This window comes from Lissotriton helveticus, chromosome 1_1 (genome assembly GCF_964261635.1).
Source record: "Lissotriton helveticus chromosome 1_1, aLisHel1.1, whole genome shotgun sequence".
NCBI lineage: Eukaryota > Metazoa > Chordata > Amphibia > Caudata > Salamandridae > Lissotriton > Lissotriton helveticus.
Genome location: NC_136057.1, coordinates 1284124285 through 1284146211, shown reverse-complemented (window position 1 = coordinate 1284146211; position 21927 = coordinate 1284124285). Strand labels below are relative to the sequence as shown.

Sequence of the window (21927 nt, the reverse complement as noted above, 5' to 3'; positions counted from 1 at the left end):
AAGCTAAATTCGCCTATCATTGTTTGTCATATAATCAACCTGGGATTGGCTTGATTACACCAAAATGGGTTTTGCACTTCAAATCCCAGAATGCACCTTGGTCTAAGGAGCGTCCCCCCTTTGTTTCTAAGCAGTGTCCCTTTAAGTATGTAGAAATGGCCGCCGCCTCTTCTAGCTAACAGCGAGCGAGAGAGAAGCATCGTATCCAAGCTGCGTAAAGAAAAGATTGTAGAGGTGAGCGTAACAAACAGTCATGTCAATCTGCTAAGAGATCTACATCTGTTGTGCCTTCCGCAGACTAACCATCCGTGCGTCTTTTCAGATCACGACGGTACGTGACTGCAAAGCGCGGCGCGGCGCGGAACCAAGTCACTGTGATTCCCGACAGCCCCGGCTGGGGCCGTAGACTGGGGGCGAGGGGTGCCGCCAACAGCAATAATTAAAGGTACATTCAATTCCGGCGCACCGAAAATCTTGAAGTGTGCCATAACGCTAAGTCTAGTTTTGTCAGAAAATAAAAAGCCCATATTCATTCAGTTTATTGCTCTTACAGGCACAGGGTAGAAGTGTCTGCCGCCTTCCAGCAGAAGAGCGTGAAAGGTATGACAACTCGGTAAAATATTTTGTTTCAAAAAAAGAAACTATCATGTAATCACGGAAGTATTCCCCTCATGACAAATGGGTACATATTTCCCATACAGGATTCTAAGAAAAGATAACCCTCCGCCCCCCAGACCCTTTTTGGCTACAAAATCGATCCACTAAAGGTATGAATCTTTTAATATTATCCCCGTTTTGTAAATATAATGCAGGATGTTATTCCATACCCAAGAGACCACATGTCAAATAAAGACAACACCTCTTTTCTCAGGTTGGTGCTGTCACTGAAGTTACCCTGGTTGTGTCCTGAATAGAGGATTTGGTCCATTTATAGAAACCCATACAGGCCAACCAAATACCAGTACTCAGGTACTTTTAATTCTATTCAAACGGTTCTTCTTTTTCAGAAGAGGCCATTTGGTTGTATTAAAACGGTTTGTTTTTTACATTCCAACAGAAGAATTACAAGAGCCCTGATGATAGTTTGGAAACTCCATGCCCAAACTTGAAACGCATCGGCAACCCAGCAAGAGCTAATTATATACATTGAATGTGTATCAAAAACATATCTGCCTTACGCTTTTTTGCTCTTGTATTGAATTGGCTCTTTCCACGTATTTTTGATTTGTCTGTATAAAATTGTCTAATTGTTATGTTTATGGTTCAGCACTGTATTATTTGTGGGATGTTACACTTGAAATCTTTTTTTCACAGAGTTTGTTAGTGGTATTGTGTTAATGTAGGCTAGTGTTAATTGTCAATAATTGTGTATGTTGTATTCTCTATCTGCCAAACAAAATTGTTTTCGAAATAATCATTTAAAGAAAAAGGTATAAATAAAGATACCGGACCAAATTTAACGTCCATGTTTATTTGGTCCCCTAAAAACTTAAGTGATTGAGGGGGCACAGTTTGTTGGTTTGCAGTATATAGGGTCCAGCCCTCCCTCAGCCCCGCCAAGGACCTTTCTCCTTTTTGTGTGCTATTACAGAAACCTGGCTTAAATCTTGGTGTAATCCTGATTTGGCTGTGGCTCTTCCGCAGGATTTCTTGATACAGCGACTAGACAGGCCCCTGCAACGGGGGGAGGTCTGGCAATTCTTTATCGTAACTCATTGACATGTACCTCACAGGAGCTGCCAGATATTAAAGGTGCGGAGGCCATGGCCTTTAGTTTAGGTTTACATGACTCCCTCTCGCTTTCTGGCGCTCTAATCTATCGTCCTCCCGGGCCTTCTGTGGAGTTTTTAGAGAGTGTGGGAGATGTACTGAGTGATTTAGTGCTTAGGTCTGCCAATTTTACAGTCCTAGGGGACCTGAATCTTCACTTAGACTCACCGAATGAGCCAGGAGTAAGCTGTTTCATGGACATTATCAACGTCCTAGGTCTTACCCTTCTCACTCTTGAACCTACACATACAGCAGGACATGTCCTGAACTGTATTTGTTCCAATTTAGATAGGTTGGTAGTTAAATCTCCCTCTCCTCAAATCTGGACTGATCACAACTTCATTCCGTTTGATATTTCTCTGAAGCGTAATGTTCCTGCAAATAATAGAAAACAAATAGATGCGTCAAGTAAACCAGAGTGGAGGAATCTATTCACTAGGCCAGATCTGGTAGAGACCTTAAAAGAAAGTGAGCCTATTCCTACGGGCCACACTTCCACGGATTATCAACAATTCTGCAGTTGGATAATGACAGTTGGTACTCTCTTAGTTCCAATCTGTAGGAAAAAGGTAGGAGGCCCAAAAAGTAAAAAGAGTGCCCCATGGTTCTCTCTTACCCTAAAGAAAGAGCTGATGGAGGTGAGATCTTTGGAGCGTAGGTGGCGTAGGGATTACGAGGCGGCTGCCCGTGATGTTTACCTGCTTGCCAGAAGACGATATCATGCAGCAATTAAGTCAGCAAAAAAGGCTCATTACCTGCATGCGATAGCTACCTCCAGAAATGGCCAAAAAGAAATTTTTAAAATAGTGAATCATTTAATTAACCCTTCAGCTCGTCTACAGGAAATCCCCCCATCCCTATCTCTTTGTAATACCATTGCCAACCACTTTGAAAATAAGATCTTGGACATTGTGAAGGTTTTTCCACCTGTGTCTCCTACTCTTGGAAATATGGAGGCGGCTAATATAACTACTGGCCTTCCAAATCTAACTACATTTGCCCCTATTTCCTTGGATGACACAAAAAAAGCCATCTTAGTAAGTAAATCTGGGTCCCCTTTTGACCCATGTCCACCATCAGTGGTGCAGGCTCTAGTGGAGGTGGCCAATCCCATCATCAACAACATCATCAACTCGTCTTTGGCCACGGCAGAAATTCCCAGTGACTGGAAGCTTGCTGCAGTCAAGCCTCTTCAGAAAAAGGCTGTCCCCCACCCGACCACCCTCTCCAACCTGCGCCCTATTTCCCTGCTCCCTTTGGTGTTCAAACTGACAGAAAAATTTGTTAATAACCAGCTCACAAATTTTCTGGAGGAGAATGACATCCTGCACCCCAACCAATCAGGGTTTCGCTCGAAACACTCTACCGAATCAGCCTTGCTATTTACGGTTGAGACCCTACGATTGGCTATGGACCAGGGAAAGAAGGCCGTCTTGATTTTACTCGATCTATCGGCGGCCTTCGATACGGTCTCACATACCATCTTAGTGGACCGTCTAGTTAACGCAGGTATTGGAGGGGTGGCATTGGCATGGTTTAGAAATTTTCTGAGCGATAGACGCCAAATTACGGTACCGGGCCAGCATCAATCTGAAGCTAAAATCATCAGCTCAGGGGTCCCTCAGGGCTCGAGTTTGAGCCCTGTACTTTTCAATCTGTACATGGTGCCCCTGATTGAGCTAATCGCGAGCTATTAGATTAGCACAATATCTTATGCTGATGATACTCCGCTTATTCTGGTCCTGGACAGGGAATTGCCTGGGGCTGAGGAGAACTTGAAAAACTGCCTTACAGCCACATTTAAGTGGATGACTAACAATCACCTCAAATGTAATTTCGGTAAAACGGAAATTTTGCCGTTTGGCCCTCAAAATCTGTTCTCTCCGAAAGACTGGTGGCCTGATGATGCTGAAGTCCCCCCAAACACCATCTCCTCTGGCCGGAACTTGGGCATTAAATTTGATGATCAGTTGTCGTTTCAACAACAAGCGGTGGCCGTGGCTGGTACGTGTTTTCATCTTATTAGATCTTTACGGAAGTTTTTTGATCTGCTTCCTTTGTCAGCAAGAAAAACAGTGGCAGTTGCTTTGATTACATCTAGATTGGACTACTGCAATGGCCTGTATGCAGGAGCAAATAAGTCCGTGCTCCACAGGCTGCAGATGGTCCAACACGCAACTGCCCGTCTGGTGTTACGCTGGCCCCGAAAATCGTCTGCCTCGGCCGCGCTTAAAGCACTTCACTGGTTACGGATTTGTAAACGGATCCTGTTCAAGATTCTTCTTATTACATTTAGAGCTTTCCAACAGTCAGGGCCTAGATATTTGGCCAGTGGCTTCAAGCGCTATCAGCCGACGTGTTGTTTAAGGTCTGCAAATCAGAACCTGTTGGTAATACCCAGATTTAGGCGGGCAACCAAGGGTGGCAGATCTCTCTTTGTTTTGGGCGCTAAGGCCTGGAATAAACTTCCGCCGCAGCTCTGATCAATTTCTAATGAGAGCAAGTTCAGGAAAGTGCTTAAAACTTGGATATTCTCACTGACTGATGCCGCGTGTAGAGCCCTGGTGTAGAGTGTATTGTTACTGAGTATGCCTTCTTCCCCCTGACCCTTTTCATCTGGGTTGGTGTTAAGCGCCAAGATACTCCCTGGAGTGGTAGCTGCGCTATAAAAATGCACTTTACATTACATTACATTTGATTTGTATGTAATAAGCAGTGCTTAATTTGAATCCTTGAACATTTTTATTCATTACTTCTTTTTTGCTATCGTTATTCATTTAGATACATTGGCCGGTAGAAAACACTCCATGAAGCCCCAAATATCGTTTTTTATGTGCTATATTAAAGGTCAATAGTAAAATAACACTCAGATATGTTTCTCCTGCCGAAAGGTCAGCTTCCTTGCCTGCCTGCCTCTGCTTTTTTGCATGGGTTCCTTTCGCAGGGATGTGGCGATGCACCTGATCGAACTGCTGGCTTTCAGTGCCAGCCTGCCCCATGTAAGCCAGTCCTTGCTTACATCATCTAGCAGTGGGGCAGGGATAGGTGGCCCAGTTCTAGTCCGATGTTTTATTCTTTAGAAATATGGACAAGACTGTGGGTCCTGTTGGTGACACTTCAAAAGGATAAACAATATCACGCAATTGGATTGAGGACCCCGCCCTTACTTCTTTCATCTGCCGCCTCTTGTCACCTCATTTCATGCCAATCTGAGAGACCATTATCATTTCTGTATTTGGGGTGAGGGTGGGCAGATCAATGAGTCTGGGTTTTGTTGGATTTAACTCTTAATCTTCCATCTTCCTGTCTCAGCATGGACCCACCCGCATTCCTTATTATCGCTCATCAGGCAATGCTCTTATGAATAACAAATTGAGGCTTCCCATCAAATGACTGCTCCATTGCCAGTGGGTGCGGAATTGAGTGATGTTTAACTATGCTTTTGTGGTTTGGGTAAGGTGTTGGATAGTATCAATATTTTAGAGACTGTCCAGCGTAAATGTGTGTATTTAGATACTTGCCAAATGCTACGACCAAACTAGAGAGATTTTCTTTTTTAGTTAAAAAAAAATTCCAACTAGCATAACATTTCAACTCCAGTGATGTTGGGATGGAAAAGTCTTCTGCATGTTAAAGTGGTGTACCTCTGTCCTCAGTGCCCAACTGTACTGTTGTCTGGATCCCTAATGCTGATTTGTTTGTCAATGGCGAACACTGACCATGCATGTGCACCATTACACATGGCTGACTCACAGATTGCGGTCTTGTTGGACCAGGAGGGGTGCCTAAAGCACTAATCTCATAGTGGTGGAAGGCTAACCGCCTTCACAAGGAGATAAGCGGCACACACTTTGTGGTTGCAGCATACTGTATAGTGATCAATAGTTGTGAACAGGACTTTTTTACTCTGTGTCATTAGAGTGAAGCCTACAGTCTCGCTCACCTTAGTTTTGCTGCTGGGTGCTTAACTTAACCCTAGCCTACATCAGGTAAATGTGCAATGCTGCATAGAACAGGAGTGGTGATTCTGTGTTTGTGCTATGTGTGCCTGGGAAGAGTGTAGTACAGGGATGGTGCAGTACATGTGTGGTTAATACAAATGCCGGGTGTATGTATGCCTGAGAGGAATACATTACATGAGAGATGTAGTGTGGTGCATTGCATGTGCGGGAACTGCATGTGTTGGGTGTATATGTGCTTGCTTGGAGTACAATACATGAATGGTGAAGAATTGTGCACCGCACACATAGTGTGTGTGTGTGATGGCAGTGCATGTGTTTTGAAACAACACACTCTGGTTAAGGATAGAAAAACGTCAGTGCTCAGAGACTGAGTGTGTGTGCTGAATACATGTGTACATGTGTGGAAACAATAGCATAGAGGTATTAGTGCTGAAACAAAAGTGTGCTATGATTGTACACTGTGTGAGTGTGCCTCTAATGATAGTGTATGGAGGATTCTGGGTTACATTTTATCAAACCCAATCCTTTCTGGTAAAAAAAAAATGGGGAGGAGAGAAATCCAGCAGCAAGCACAATGAGATGATGGACATAGTGCTGAAACCCCCAGTCACTATTAGATCTGGGATGGATCCATCATCGTTCTTAAGCTCACTTCACCACTCCAGTTCAGACCCAGCCATATGTAAATTAGTCTTTACCCTGTTCCTCATGGGAGCAGTCCAGGCCAAACTGCCAAGCCTGGTCTTCCCTGGACCGGAAACAAGCCTCCTAGGACCGAGTTCGGTGTAACACCCCTCATCACCCATGCCTACTTGAATCCAGTGGCAGAGTGAGCAAGGAACCCACGCCTGGGCACACCCTGCCAACCTAGGGCAAACAAAGTAAACACAATGAGATGATGGACGGAGCGCTGAAACATTTCAGGCACTCACCTCAGTCACTATTAGATCTGCGTTGAATCCATTATCATTTTTTAGCTAACTTCGCCACCCCAGTTCAGACCCAGCCATATGCAAATCAGTCCTGACCCTGTTCCTCATGGGAACAGTCCTGCCGAAAAAAGAAGGAATCTCCCCAGACATTTTTGTGTACTGCTGTATTCCTGTGAGCTTGGCAGGGACACACTGGTGGGAAGGAAGAGACTCCCTTTTCATCTCAATAGTCTGCTCTTTGATTTAGTGATAGATCACAAGGAAGGAGGATAGACAAATCTCAGGAAGGAACATGGGGCTGATAAGAGAATCATTAAGGTTAAGACTGAGGGTCTGGGATTAACCCTTTGATGCACATAACACTGTGCCTGACATCTAGGTGTATCCTCTGGTCACTCCCATGAATTGTGTTGTGGACACTCTGCTTCAGAGTCATGCCTGCTGTAACAGAGCTCTTTCATGAAGGAAGATGAGAAGGAAAAGTGGTCACTTCAAAAGAAGCAGAACCTTAACATAAAACTTCAAAGTCCCACACCCTAAATTACATTTGGTGTCTGGAAAAGGACTATAAGAAGGGGAGGTTGAGTCCACAAAAATTGGTGAACTGCCAATCAGCCAGACGTGCTGTGTGAGAAGAGAAAGTTCTTCACAAACGTTTGCCTGTGGCCAGGACTTGGGGTTAAGACCTGCTTAGTGAGAGGTCATCACTCCGGGAAACCAAGACCACCTGCCCTGGAGCTTGGTGCACCAACACCTACCTACTTGCCAAGAATGGTGTGCCCTGTGAGGAAGAGGACAGCATTGGACTGAGAAAAGTCCAGTGGGGATCCCTACCATGCACACACCCTGAGGATTCTACTGAGCACCCATCGTTCCATCGCCTCTGTGCAGGACTGTTTTCAGAAACCTTTGTATGCTAGGAGAAGGCCGCCGTAGACTGAGCTGAGTGTTGAATACTGTGCGGATTTTGCTATACTTGTATCGCTATGCGGAGGTTACCTCGGAATGCCAGAGGGGGCCACCAGTAAAGTGTTTCCAAGAGTGTCCAGACTTGTGACTGACCGGGCTGGGGCACTGCTGCTGGAGCCTGAGCCCATATCACCACATTCTGTGGAAATCCCATAGGCCAGAAGGGGTTGTCGGCACCAACGTTGTCAAAGGATTCAGGCTGCTGTCTGAAGGAGAGACTGAGTCTACAACTTGCCGATTGGACCTGTACTGCAAGGGAACTTCCCCTTATTCACCACAGAGGGCTGCCAGAGACTTGGTCAATGATGCATCCTTTTTTACTCCAGTTGGAAACTGACGAAATAATTCCCTACCTCCTTTGAACAAAGTCAACTCACTGCTTCTTTACAAGAAGGGATCTGCTCTCTCAACTGAGAGCCCTCCTGCACACCACTTCAGAGAGAGATCCTGTGCTCACAGGTGCTTCGGCAAGGGTCCGAGAGCAGTCTGACCTCTCCACGTGGAGCAGGACTCATCAGTGTGCGTTTGAAGGTGCCCACTACCATGCGAAACTCTTCTGTGAAGTGAGTGCTGGTAAGACGAGAGCTGGGCCAGTTGGGCCCCAGGTGAATGGCTTTGAACGGTGCTGCAGCACCATAGATACTTTTTACTAAGGTCCTAAAAGGTCATAAGGGAGAACTCTTGAGTAAAGCCTAATAAATTGCCTTCTCTGATGTAGCAACCAGTGAATGTGGAATAATCCTGGGCACTTTGCAGGAAGGATAGTGGGACATGGATTCGCCTGACAACTATTCGAGCACCGACATCAAGGGGATTTTGTTATTGTATTTGAATGTCGCAGTTCATTGCCTGTGTAGATGTAAAAATAAAATACTCGTCCCTATAAAAGCAAGTATTTGGCTGAACATTAATTTATTGTTCGTACTGTTTGCACTTTTGAGTTAAGAGTTGTGATCACTAACCTGTGCCTACACCCTCCCTGAGTGAGCATTAACTGCTCGCCCACAGCTACAACAGAGATTCAAGTGCAGAAGGGGTACTTGGAAGGTCAAGTTCAAGTTCAAGTATTTATATAGCGCACTACTCACCCAGAGGGTCTCAAGGCGCTCGGGGAGGGGTTCATTATTTATCAAATAGCCAGGTTTTAAGTTCTTTTCTGAAGGAGATGTGGTTCTGTGTAAGGCGAAGGTGGGTGGGGAGTGAGTTCCAGGTCTTGGCCGCCAAGTAGGAGAAGGATCTACCTCCCATGGTGGATCTTTGGATACGCGGAACTGCGGCGAGGCCTTGATTGGAGGATCTTAGTTGGCGGGTGGGTGTGTAGAAGGATAGTCGAGTGTTGAGGCATTCGGGCCCTACTTTGTAGAGGGCCTTGTGTGCATGGGTGAGGAGACGGAATGTTATTCTCTTGTTGATGGGAAGCCAGTGGAGGTCTTTCAGGTGGCCGGTAATGTGATCTTGGCGAGGGATGTCCAAAATGAGTCTCGCTGATGCGTTTTGGATGCGTTGGAGTTTTTTCTGTAATTTGGCTGTAGTTCCGGCGTATAGGGTGTTTCCGTAGTCTAGTCGGCTCGTAACCAGTGTGTGGGTGACAATCTTTCTTGTTTCGGCGGGGATCCAATGGAAGATTTTTTTGAGCATACGAAGTACGTTGAAGCAGGAGGATGAGACGGCGTTGACTTGTTTGGTCATCGAGAGTGAGGAGTCTAGGATGAAGCCAAGGTTACGTGCGTGGTCTGTGGGAGTGGGAGCTGAGCCCAGGTCCGCAGGCCACCACGAGTCGTCCCATGCAGAGGGGGATGATCCTAGGATGAGCACTTCCGTTTCCTCAGGTCAGGCCCAGAGACCCAGAGACATCAGGATTAAATGGCCTGAACCACCACGGTTGGGTCCAGTATCCCCTGCTTGCCCCCTGGCCTTCTGAAAGAGATTCTGACAGAAGACATAACATAACCTCAGTAACAGTGATGTCGTCTAAGCAGGATTACTGTAATTGACACTGACCATCAGTTTCTGAGCCCTGTGACTAGCCTTAACCTGACTAAAAGACTCCCTTTGCATAGCTGTTCAGAAATGTACGCTGTCCAGTAGCTGGGAAAGAAGGCCTGTATTTAAAAGCATTAGCTCAACAGGATGTTTCTTCCTTTGCAGGTATTTGGTTGTCTCACCATAGCAAGTTCATTCACAGCTTTCAGAAAATAGGATGTCTAAACTTTGGTTGATTCCCATTTCCGTGTTGCCTTTCCTGGCAAAGTCTGTATGGAGGATCATTGAGATTGGTATTTGGCAGTCTAATGTGTAATGTGAATTTCCGGAATCATGCTGGAGCTAAATGGGCTATTATCAGAAGGGGAGTGGTCATTCACTTCTCCCAAAAGGGCGACACACTCATGAAACTTGTCTGGACTATTTCTCTCCACAGCACTCATGACTTTTCATAATATTCTCATAATCTTAACCCCTTCGACGCGCATGGCAAAGTCAGCTCGTCATGGGCGTTACCTGCGCTGCGCGCATGACGAGCTGACTTTGTCACGTAACGCGCGATTTTCAAAATCGCAGCGCGCAGCGGGAAAACCGCTAGCGCGCATGTGGTTAACCTTCCTGGAAGGAAACCAGTCCCGCTTCAGAGATGGGAGTAGAGTGGTTAAGAGCTACAGATAAACTGTGCGTCTCAGATTGGTCCCACATGTCTGGTTTTATTCAAGCCAGAGTTTTCCTGGAAGTCTGGAAGGGTGGGGTGACTCATTTTGTAGCAGTGTAGCAGTTTTGAAAGTACTGCAAAGTTCCCTGTATATTTAGCAGTTTGTGTGCAAAAATAAAAGTGTCAAGATAACTCTGGTGATTAATGTACCTGCTGTAGAGACATGCGAGTTTTGTCTATGTACAGTTTTGACTCATCTAAGGTAGCACAGAGGGTTATTTAGCCTGCTGCAACGAATGTGCATCATGCCTATCGAAGAATAATATTTTAAGTACATAGCTCAGTGGGTTACTGTTTTGTCACAGAGATTCTTTTATTACTGTGTAGTTTATAAGTTACAATCGTAATCTAGCACAATGAGCTATGGACAACCATCAAAGAGCTGCTTGCAAGATGCATGCAAACTGCATGATACAGGTTAGAAAGTTATGCTTTCTCCCAGTCTTTCATTATCCTGATGTTGCTAAAAAGTTTTGTTTGGTTAGAAATGCATTCTTATTATTAGAGTCAACCCTAACTATTGTATTGCGTTCGGAATTTTGAGTTTGTGCTTCTCCAGACCAAGCACTCTTGAAAAATGTCTACCAGTATGGATGACATGTGAATCCTACACCTTGTAGTCTCCTTTCCCCTACATAACATTTTCTATACACTGATTTACACACATATGATTCATTGTCTCTGTATGTGTGTGTGATGTAAAGTGCTCCGACACCCTACTCTGTTACGAGAAGTGAAGTGCTATAAAAAATAAAATACATGTGAGAGAGGAGCTGTGGAGAGAAGAGAGGCACTGTTGGAGGTTCATATGGAGGGAATCATTGAAGAGACCCAACAAAGAATGTTGTATCCTGGTGCACAGCAAGATCATAATTTACTATGCTTTAAAAGCTACTACAATTGAATATATAATGACAAATGTGCTGCAGAATGCACCATTTGCCCCCATATTTTCTTGGGGTAGATCCCTCCCTACCACCTGCTTTGTAGTGGTCAGGTTCGCTTGCTACACTCTTTATGCACAACACGTGGACTGATGACATTTGCCAGGGCTGCTTTAGTTTCCCAGACCGGCCCTGGTTTCATTGACTTGCATACAGCACAATCAAAAGGAGGGCAACAAGTGTCAATTAATGTATTCTCTGGTTGCTATTGTCTTGTGCTTAACTGTGAGTAATGCATGCATTTATTGCCCTAAAGATTGCATCCCTCTCCTATTAGTTCTCTGCCACAGGATAACTGAATAATGTGCAGATATTCATGGGCATACAATAGTGCACCTTAAACTCCAATCTTGGTACCATTATTTGCACAAAAATACTTCAAGTCAACCAGCTGGCTTACCATTTGCTACCTCAACAGTGTATTCAGGGCAGGCTACAGCCACACACAGCCTACAGCAACAGTGCGCTTTATACACAATTCCTAGCACCATTGTGCCATACATAGTACGCTTCAATTTATACAGAAGTAGAAAACATATGAATAATGGATAAACCTGTGTTGTGTCTTATAGCTTTATGTATATATTTGTAATAACATGAATGCACTCATTTTTCCAAATAACTTCAAAATAATGTCCTTAATCCTTCTCATTAGCAGCACGCTGCCCCAGCCTGCCACTTGTCCTTTGTAGTTGGGTTGACCACTTCTTGTTGTAACATCTCTGACCAACACACCCCTAACAGTAATCAATCATTTTTCTTCCATCACAGATCGTTGTCATGGAAGTGCAGGGTCTGAAATCGGTGGCTCCTAATCGAATTGTATACTGCACCATGGAAGTGGAAGGTGGAGAAAAGCTACAGACAGACCAGGCAGAAGCCTCGAGACCACAGTGAGTACATCCTGTGTTTCGTTGGATTGCGTATCATCTTATTGGATCAGTAGCACACTGTTCTGTTATATTTTAAGTATAGAATGGGAGGGTTGACTAGTTACAAGCAACCATTAATCCATTGCTTATTATGAGTGGCATATGGGTATGCATTTCTATCAATGGAGAGTTGAAGAATTAGAATGTGTCGCATTGAAGGATGATGATTATGATGAATTAGCATTTGTCTCTGGAGTGTGGAAGAGGAGGTTTTGGGCAGGGAATTGATGCAGTGATCAATTGTCTTGTTGCCAGGTTCATTGATGATGTTAGTATAGTATATGACCTTGGCTGATGTGATGAGCTACCTGCACGTTGTGCGGAGGGATTTCAGTAGCATGCAGTAATCATGTGTTTTACTTGGTCACCTAAGGCTCAATCACTAATTATTGGTTGGGCAGGTAGCTCAGGAGCCATAATAATGGTGCTATAAAAATGCTCAGGCATAGTAAATAAACTACCAGGGATAAACTTCTACAAATGTGGTAAAACAAAAGATATCTATGCAATAGTTTTTTCTATTGTTGATATTCAGTTGGAAACTGAGTGTATCTCTAACCATTAAAGATATGCACTTTTGTTTTGCTATTTAAATCCGAGGACTCTGTGTTGCAAATATAGCCCCATTGAAATTATGCATGTTGCAAGAATGGGTGTCGCCCCCCCCCCTCATTATATAGCATCGTCCTCTGCAGGCAGCAAAGCACAGGAAGGTATTGAGGCCAATGAGAGTGCAAGAGTGTCAGCATCCACCAGTGAATAAAGGATGGGCCTACTTCTGTGCTAGCACTACTCCACTGCACACATTCTCTTATCAGTAATCTGCATACATACAATATGAGTTAAACATTTCCGGCTACTTATTGCTGATTGATGTACTGCATCATTGCCATACACCCACAGCCTTACAACTAGTAAAATACTGTAGGGAATTGGAAGTACTGGTGTAGGGTCTGAGAACCCACCTCAAATAGTATTGACAATACTTGTGTGAGTGAACCACTTAAGTCACTAAATGTACCTGTGCTTAACCCTCCAGTAGTTTGACACCAAACAGTCAGGCTTAACTTAGAGGCAATGTGTAAAGTATTTTTGCAATACTCAAACAATAATAAAGTTAAAACACAATGCAAAAAAAATCCCAAACATGTCCTTCTTGTCTGCTGCCGCTCCACCAATCCGGACCGTCCCTCTGCTGCTCATGCAATCAGTGTTTTGCAATACGCCCGCATGGCCCTGAAATGGCATCCCTAGCCAGCAGAAACCTCCCCCGGCTTGGTTGTGCTTCTAGTGGATGACATCAGTGTTTGCAACACAGCTGCACAGCACTGAGACAGTGTCCTGAGCCGGCGGAGACCTGGTGGTGCTTGGTGGTGCTTGGAGGTGCTTAGAATGCATGCACTGGGCGGTTTTTGTTTTGTGACTTCAATGAGATTTCTGTCCCTACCTATCCTTATTCTGCGCAGTCCCAAGATACATGCAAGACTTAGCGTGTCAGCCCAGGTGATTCGTGTTTGGGGCAGCTGTTGTTGGTCATCCACCAGGGGCTCCACTCCTCACTGAGTCCTATCCCCTCGTGGGTTTGGCCGCGTGATGCTCCTAGGTTTTAGCTGGCCAACTGTTAACCTACTTACCAAATAGAACCTAGGGAGGCACACAGAGACCAAGGTGCCCCGGGCCCGGAGATGAAATCCTTCCTCTAGACCTGATCATCGATTCTTCGGTACCTACGCCTATATTGTGGATGAAGATGACAACCCCTGTGAATACGAAAGGGGTTTTAAAACGGTCTCTGAAGGAATGCAAAGAAACTTTGTAGTAAGTGGGTGAGGCGCAGCAGTTGGGGTGTGTTCAAGAAGGAGGTAAGTACAACTTTTGTTTTTTTTCTGAATAACAATTTCGCCTTCTTACCATTGGTTCAGTAATGAATATCTCCTCTTGCTCACCACCTCCGGTCCTTCGCTGTAAGAGAGCCCTCCCCAATGCTCCAAAATGTAGATCACAGGAGAGAGTTTGTTAAAGAAGGAAAACAGGAGGGAAGAAGGTGTCTGGTCAACCCAATGAAAGTGCTCTATCAAATAGGAAGCTCCACTCTCATCTCTTGTTACCTCAATAAAGAACTTTGTCCACAAACATTTCAATAATGGAGTCCAACCGTCATTGGAGGAGGAGATCAAGATACCCAATGAGCTGCCCAGTGCATCGGACTTAGCAGCAGATGTATTGTGCACAGCAATGGATGAAGGGCAAATAGCCAACCTTTCGGTGTCTTCTTCTCAGGCTATATGTGCGACTGCAAGCAAGGGCCCAAGACTGTCTTCTTCACCCTGGTTAGATATCTTTGTCACCTTCCCGTTCCAATGATTCTGAACTCTCCCAGCAGAATTGCAGAGAAGATCAACTGAATTGAGCTATTTCATCGCCATATAAGGCTCCCCTGGACGGGGAACCAAACTCTACACTTGGATCCCAGGGAAGGTCCATAACAATTCAGTCTACCGCTTCGTCATCTTTGTTAGATGTAATGCTGCTTATCTAGACCACTCTACATGGGATCTTGGAAGCTCTGGTGTCAATAAGGTCAAATCAAGTGGACCAATCAGAATTTTTGAAAGACATTCGACATGAACTGCAGCATTTTAAAAAATAATGTGGGCTAAACCATGATCACTCAGCCACCCACGGCAATAGCGGTCACAGAGCCTTGGGGGCCCATAATGCTATTTCATGGAAAATGTAAGGTTAATTCATCCCTTTGATAATCAGGATGGCTGGGAGCCATCCTGAGCCACAGTGCTCGTGTACTCAGGACGGCTCCCGGCCGTCTTCGCACATGGCACTGGAAATCCCTCTGGTGCAGGCTCCTGAGGGATTTCCTTTTTTCCCCAACAACCTCGAAAGCTGTGGATGAGCTTCCCCAGCTCCTGAGTCTCTCCCACTGGTTTGTGTGAAATGACGATCAGCTCAAACGTCGCGCTGATGTCATTTCATAGAAACCAAAACTGAAATGAGTCTTTAGGCTCATTTCAGTTTCACTTTCTATGTGCTCAGGAGGCTATCTCAGCCCCCGAATACATAGATAGATGGGAGAGGTATCATTGGAAAGGGGAGAATGGTACCTCTCCTTAGTGGATCCCAGGAGGGTGATCCCCAAGTATGGATCCACCCACTAGACGCCAGGGAGGGGGGAGCAGCCCCTTGGGCAAGGGCCTTTACTCCCCTAAAATATTTTTGGCCAGTACAGTCTTTCTGCCCCCCCCCCCCACCCCGGGGGCAGAAGCCCCACTAGAATCAATGGATTTTTTTTGTGTTGATGCAGGGGTGGGTACTGCCTAAAATGGACTATGACTATGCCCCCACCCCCCAGAGAAATTCCAGTCTTTCTGCCCCCATAATAGCCCCCAATCTGACCCCGGGGGTTAGAAAGTCCACTAGAAGCCAGGGATTTTTTTTAAAACTTGATTTAGGAGTGGGGACTGCCCAAGATGTGCATGCCAATGCCCCCACCCTCAGCAAATTTCCAGTCTTTCTGTCCCCCCCCCACCCCCTGGGGGTAGATGGGGCAATATCCCCCAGTCTATCCCCCGGGGGCAGAAAGGCCACTAGAAGCCAGGGTTTTTTTTATTGGATATAGGAGTGAGCAATGCCCCCACCGCCCCAAAAAATGCAAAAGTCTTTGTGCCCCTCAGAGGCAGATGGGAGCAGTAGCCCCTGATCTGACCCGGGGGGGGGGGGGGCAGAAAGCCCACTAGGCACCAAGGATTTTTTTTATACATAGGGGTAGGGGCTGCCCAGAATGGGATCGCCAATGCCCCACCCCCAAAAAAGTGCCATTGTCTTTCTGCCCCCTGGGAGGCATATGGGGGCAATAGACCATTATCTATATACCCTCGCCACCCGTATCCGGGTATATTTTTTCAAAATTCTGGGTTGGGGGCTGCCAAATCCCCTTGGGCAAGGGCCTTTACTCCCCTAAAATATTTTTGGCCAGTACAGTCTTTCTGCCCCCCCCACCCCGGGGGCAGAAGCCCCACTAGAATCAATGGATTTTTTTTGTGTTGATGCAGGGGTGGGTACTGCCTAAAATGGACCATGACTATGCCCCCACCCCCCAGAGAAATTCCAGTCTTTCTGCCCCCACAATAGCCCCCAATCTGACCCCGGGGGTTAGAAAGTCCACTAGAAGCCAGGGATTTTTTTTAAACTTGATTTAGGAGTGGGGACTGCCCAAGATGTGCATGTCAATGCCCCCACCCTCAGCAAATTTCCAGTCTTTCTGTCCCCCCCACCCCCGGGGGGCAGATGGGGCAATATCCCCCAGTCTATCCCCCGGGGGCAGAAAGGCCACTAGAAGCCAGGGTTTTTTTATTGGATATAGGAGTGAGCAATGCCCCCACCGCCCCAAAAAATGCAAAAGTCTTTGTGCCCCTCAGAGGCAGATGGGAGCAGTAGCCCCTGATCTGACCCGGGGGGGGGGGGGCAGAAAGCCCACTAGGCACCAAGGATTTTTTTTACACGTAGGGGTAGGGGCTGCCCAGAATGGGATCGCCAATGCCCCACCCCCAAAAAAGTGCCATTGTCTTTCTGCCCCCTGGGAGGCATATGGGGGCAATAGCCCATTATCTATATACCCTCGCCACCCGTATCAGGGTATATTTTTTCAAAATTCTGGGTTGGGGGCTGCCAAATCCCCTACCCCCACCAAAATGCCACAATATATCGCCCCCCCTCCCAGGCAGTAGAGCAGAGAGCCTACTAGCCGCCAGCGATTACGCTGGCTTTTTCATACGTGGGGGTAGGGGCTGCCCTGGTTGGGCATACTAATGACCCCATCCCCCAAAAATAGCTACAGTCCTTCTAGCCCCCTTGGAGGCATATCAGGGCAACCCCCTCCTATTCCCACCCCCAGGATGGTAGAAAGCCCACTAGGCACTAAGTTTTTTGTCGCAATGTGCCTACCTGTGGATTTTGGGCCCCAGGGCAGCCGGTACCTAGGGAAACCTAACAACCCTCTACATTTTGGGAAACTAGACACCCAGGGGACTCCAGTATGGGGTGACTTGTGTGGCTCTCGCCAGGGTCTGTTACTCAGAATGCCTTGCAAACCTCAAACTTTGTAAAAAAAAAAACACATTTTCCTCACATGTCTGTAATGGAAAGTTCTGGAATCTGCGTGGATCCACATAATTCCATGCACCCCACATTCTCCAAAGTCTCCCGATAAAAATGGTACCTCACTCGTGTGGGTGGGCTAAGTGACCACGGCAGGGAAGGGGCCAAACGTATTGTAGAGACATCACAATTACCTGTAACAAAACGACCTAGTTTGGCAAAGAGGGGAACCTGGGTTTTTGGCCTGTGCTCGACGGTCATCTAGGGAAACCTATCAAACTCACACATTTCTGAAAACTAGATACCCTGGGGAGTCCAGAGAGGTATGGCTTGCATGGATCCCTAACGTTTCCCTACTCAGAATCCCCTGCAAACCTGAAAATTAAATGCTTCTTACTGCATATACTTTTGGACTGGGTCTTTTATCTTGCAAATCAAATTACGTTTTTTAAGACCTCTGTTTTTTAAATATGAGGTTCTCCATAGGAGGAAAGCTGTTAAGTTGTTGTCAGAAAGATGTTACTTAGATGTGACAGTTGGAATTGCTCGGTTTTTATGGTCTGTTAAACAGAGTTTTAATGATGAACTGTAGTGTGTAGGGGTTGTTGGGTAGTTAGGATGAGCCCTTTTAATGGTTTTAATCTTCAAGTAAGGTTTTATGTTGTATGGACAATTGTTTAAATAAACTTGTTTTCTATCTACCCAAACCATTTTAGAAAAACAGAGGGTATTTTATTAAATAAAATGACACCAAAGCAACACAAATCCAATAAGTAGAACAGGAGATATGATTTTATTAATGTTTTCAATTAAAAGTAGTGTTAAAAAGCAAATGCGCCATCTGCAGTTATTTGGCTACGCAGACAGGGTCAAAGTCAAAAGTTAAAACAAACCATGATGGATCACTAGTCAGATATTGGGACCAGATTCGCCCAGTAGAACGTTGACCTTCTGACTTAGAAACTTTTACAGGAAAAAGTGGTTGTCTATTAGTTGTCAGGCAAAGCTGCAACGGTGGGTTGTAGAAGAACAGAGTCTCGGTGCGGTCGTCGACGGATGCGAGAAAGCTCCAAACAGGTGAAGTCCATTCCCAGGAAAGCCTCAACATAGATCAGTTGCTGCTCTGTGTCGGCTCAGATGAAGCTCTATATGTTCAAACTTACACACTTTTCTGAAAGGTGGATCTTCTTTATCAGGACAAACCAGCAATATGAGATCCATTTGCGATTCAATGGCTGTGGCTTCAAATTAGATCCTAGTCTACGTCAGTACTTCAGGCAGAAAAGGTAAACAGTTTCTAAGTTCCACTTTCTGCAGTTTTTGTAACAGGAGGATTACACTCTAACACCAGCCAAGGGTCTAAAACCTGCGGTCTCCACTTGGGTGTTAAGACTCACTCCAGCAGAGACCAGCAGCAGGGTTTAGGGCAGGACCAATTTGATCTCAGCAGTTGCAGGAAGAGAGGCCTCTGGAAGCTTGTTGTGTCCCTAAAGGTCAAACAGGCGGTCCATCAACATACCATTGGAGCCTCTTCTGGGGTCAAGGCAAGTAGGTCCAGTCTTCCTTCAGGTTCTTCATCCAGCAGAGCAGTCCTCCTTCTGATTTCTGACAGGTCCAGTGGTGTTCGGACGAGAGGTCTGTTAAGTCCGCTTCCATGTCTAGCCCCTGTCTGTGGGTTGAGGGCAGGCATTTCCTCCATTCCTAAACTATTACAGGTCAGTTCCTCTACTCCCAAAGAGTTTGGTGCCAATCTGACTAGAGAGACAAAGGAGAGGCAGCCCTAGGGGTGGGGTTTATTTGCCAGTGACAAGATAGTCATTGATTAAAGCTCAGGAAGGGGCTGGGTACAGCCCTCCTGGTCATCTAGTCAAGGGAGAAGTCCCACATTCCCCACACCCATATCACTTTGTCCACTATCTGGGAGCAATACACATGTCACTATAGGGGAGCCATCAGGGGTCAGGTGACAGTGGGATACTGACAGGAAAGCTATTTGTTTTACGCAGAAAAATGACAACTTTCTAAAAGTATAGTTTTCAAAATAGTAATTTGAAATCCAACTTGTATGTTATGTACGATTTTAAACTACTATTGAATGAGTCTTTGAACCTGTTTTTGCATGCTGGGCGCTTATGTACTACATACAGCAATCTATTAATTTATGAGACTTATAGGAGGAAGAATGAGACATCTTTGTATTTTATGTATTATGGCCGATTTTATGATTGCATGCACTGAATTTCCTTCCTGTGTCAGTTTTAATGAATTGTCTTTCTTATTTATTTATTTTGAAGGTTTTATATAGCGCGAACAAGACTCTTGTGAGTATCAGAGCGCTTTACATGACCAGTAGAAATATATACAGTATATATTACAATATAGTGAACCACGAAATAAGTAAGTAATACATACATCTAGATCAAGAGAAGGCAGTGCGAAGCTAGTGCAAAACAGCAAAGATAAACAGAAGGACGAAGCAAGTAATACAGTACAGTGAATAGACATAGAGTTCACGTGAATTGAGCCATGAGAATAGCTTTCACTTCTCTTTTGAAGGAGGCAGAGGAAGGGTTCATTTTGGTTTCACCGGGCAGAGCGTTCCATATCCTTAACTTTATTTTTCCCAAAATGTGCATACAGGAATAAAACGATCAGTACATTGCAAAGTAGAATATCAGCAGCAGCAGGAAGAACATGAACATCAGACCAAGCATACATAATAGGAGATAATGATGGAAATGGACAATGCATTGCGGGCATATCATAATGATAAGGTAAAATGCGATCAAAACATAGATTGGCAGTATTAGAGGACCATTTCTCTAGGAGAAATGGAAATGTCATATGCAACATAACCGCGCCAGTGGTAGCCATCGAAGGATGATCGTTAATACATTAAACCAACACTAAGTAGCAAGAAGTCAGGACAAAACACCCAACTATGTAAGGGTAAAGGAGAGGAAAAAATTCAACTAATATTGTGTGCTAAACCAGTCATGCTTAGGTCATCCATTCTGTTTGAACAGATTCCCATCAGTCACCATCCGAATCCGCCCTTCATCATCTGGGATCTTTTATACCATCAAGGTAGAATGGAATATCCACAGCTGACTGGTAGATGTCAAAGCCTAACCTAGCCTGTGGGACCCAGTGGTTCAAGTGTCGTGTGGGATGTTCAATGGTGGCTGAGAAGCAGTGCACACTCTCTTTCACACTTTTTAGCACTGCTTCTCAGCCACCATCGAACATCCCACATGACACTCGAACCACTGGGATCTTTTATACCTTGATGGTATAAAAGATCCCAGATGATGAAGGGCGGATTCGGATGGTGACTGATGGGAATCTGTTAAAAAAGAATGGATCACCTAAGCGTGACTGGTTTAGCACACAATATTAGTTTAATTTTTTCCTCTCCTTTACCCTTACATAGTTAGGTATTTTGTCCTGACTTCTTGCTACTTAGTGTTGGTTTAATTGTTAATATAGGGAGTGTAGCATTGTAGGTCATTAAACTTTCCCTAGGACCCTCCTCCTCCTTGTTATGTATAGGATCGTTAATACAGACACGAGTACCAAAACTCTCGTCTAGCTGACCCCCTCAGGAACAATACCATTAGCTGTCTGAGATTTGATCAGATCGTTTCTTGGCAATGTATTCCCTATATGGGCCCCAAATGTCCACTGGTCGAGACGAGCTGATATGATTTATTTATTGTTTTATGGTAATTATTGTAATTCCTTCTAGCCACTTTAATGGTTATTTTAACAAATAAAGTACTTGTGATTGATTGAGACTTAAAACATTTTTTCTAGCTACTCCCAAACTGAATTTAGTATTTAATAAAGGTAATCATGTAAATCAGTGTTAACCTATGGGAGAGCCAGCCTTGCCACAGTAGAAAACAACTTATGAGGTTTTTCACTTCCAGGACATGTGAAACCTTAAATCTACATGTCCTTCTTTTAAATGCTATGTACCTTCCCTTTCTGAGCTTATTAGGCCTACTTAGGTGCAATTTATGGGTATTAAAATGGTGGGGGTTAGGCCTGGCAAAAGTTTAATCTTGGGATGTCAAAATGGCAGTATAAAACAGGACATGCATGCTGCAGTGGCAAGCCTGGAGACCTGGTTGACAGACAACTACGGTGGTTAGCACAATTAGTGCTGAAGCCCACTGGTAGCATATAATATACTGCCCCTGGGTATATGTAATACCATATACCCAGGGGCACCATTCCCTTTCTGATAGGTCTCTTAGAGACTTATGATGCGAGAAAGATTTCTCAGCTAGATGGGAATATGCCAGCCTTAGAGGGTACCTCTGGGGATCCAGACCTCCCCAACACTGCAAATGCAGTTGAGGAGGAGGATCAAGAGGAACTCTCTGGGGATGAGGTAGACAAAGGTCTTGAGGTAGTCAGAAGGCTAACTAGGGCCAACTTAGACTTACTTGGGCTAGGATCTGGGGGACCCCCAGTACTGACCCGAAGTGGGCCTAACCTTGGAGTTAGGAGAGATAGATCTCTTTCTAGAGACTCCAACAGATCTCTGCACTCTAATGCCTCTTCTCAGAGGAGAAGGAACTCTCCCCAAAGGAGATT

General features: G+C 45.1%; 1 protein-coding gene across 5 annotated transcripts in view; it reads left to right on the top strand.

Moving 5' to 3' along the window:
• The window catches only part of CADPS2 (calcium dependent secretion activator 2), a 2489915-nt gene that overhangs the window by 797394 nt on the left and 1670594 nt on the right, over positions 1–21927 (top strand). For all 5 annotated transcript variants that reach the window (XM_078680818.1, XM_078680809.1, XM_078680789.1 and 2 more), the window contains exon 6: positions 12050–12171. In XM_078680818.1, coding sequence (XP_078536944.1) covers positions 12050–12171 — 122 coding nt within the window. The remainder of the gene's footprint in view (positions 1–12049; positions 12172–21927) is intronic.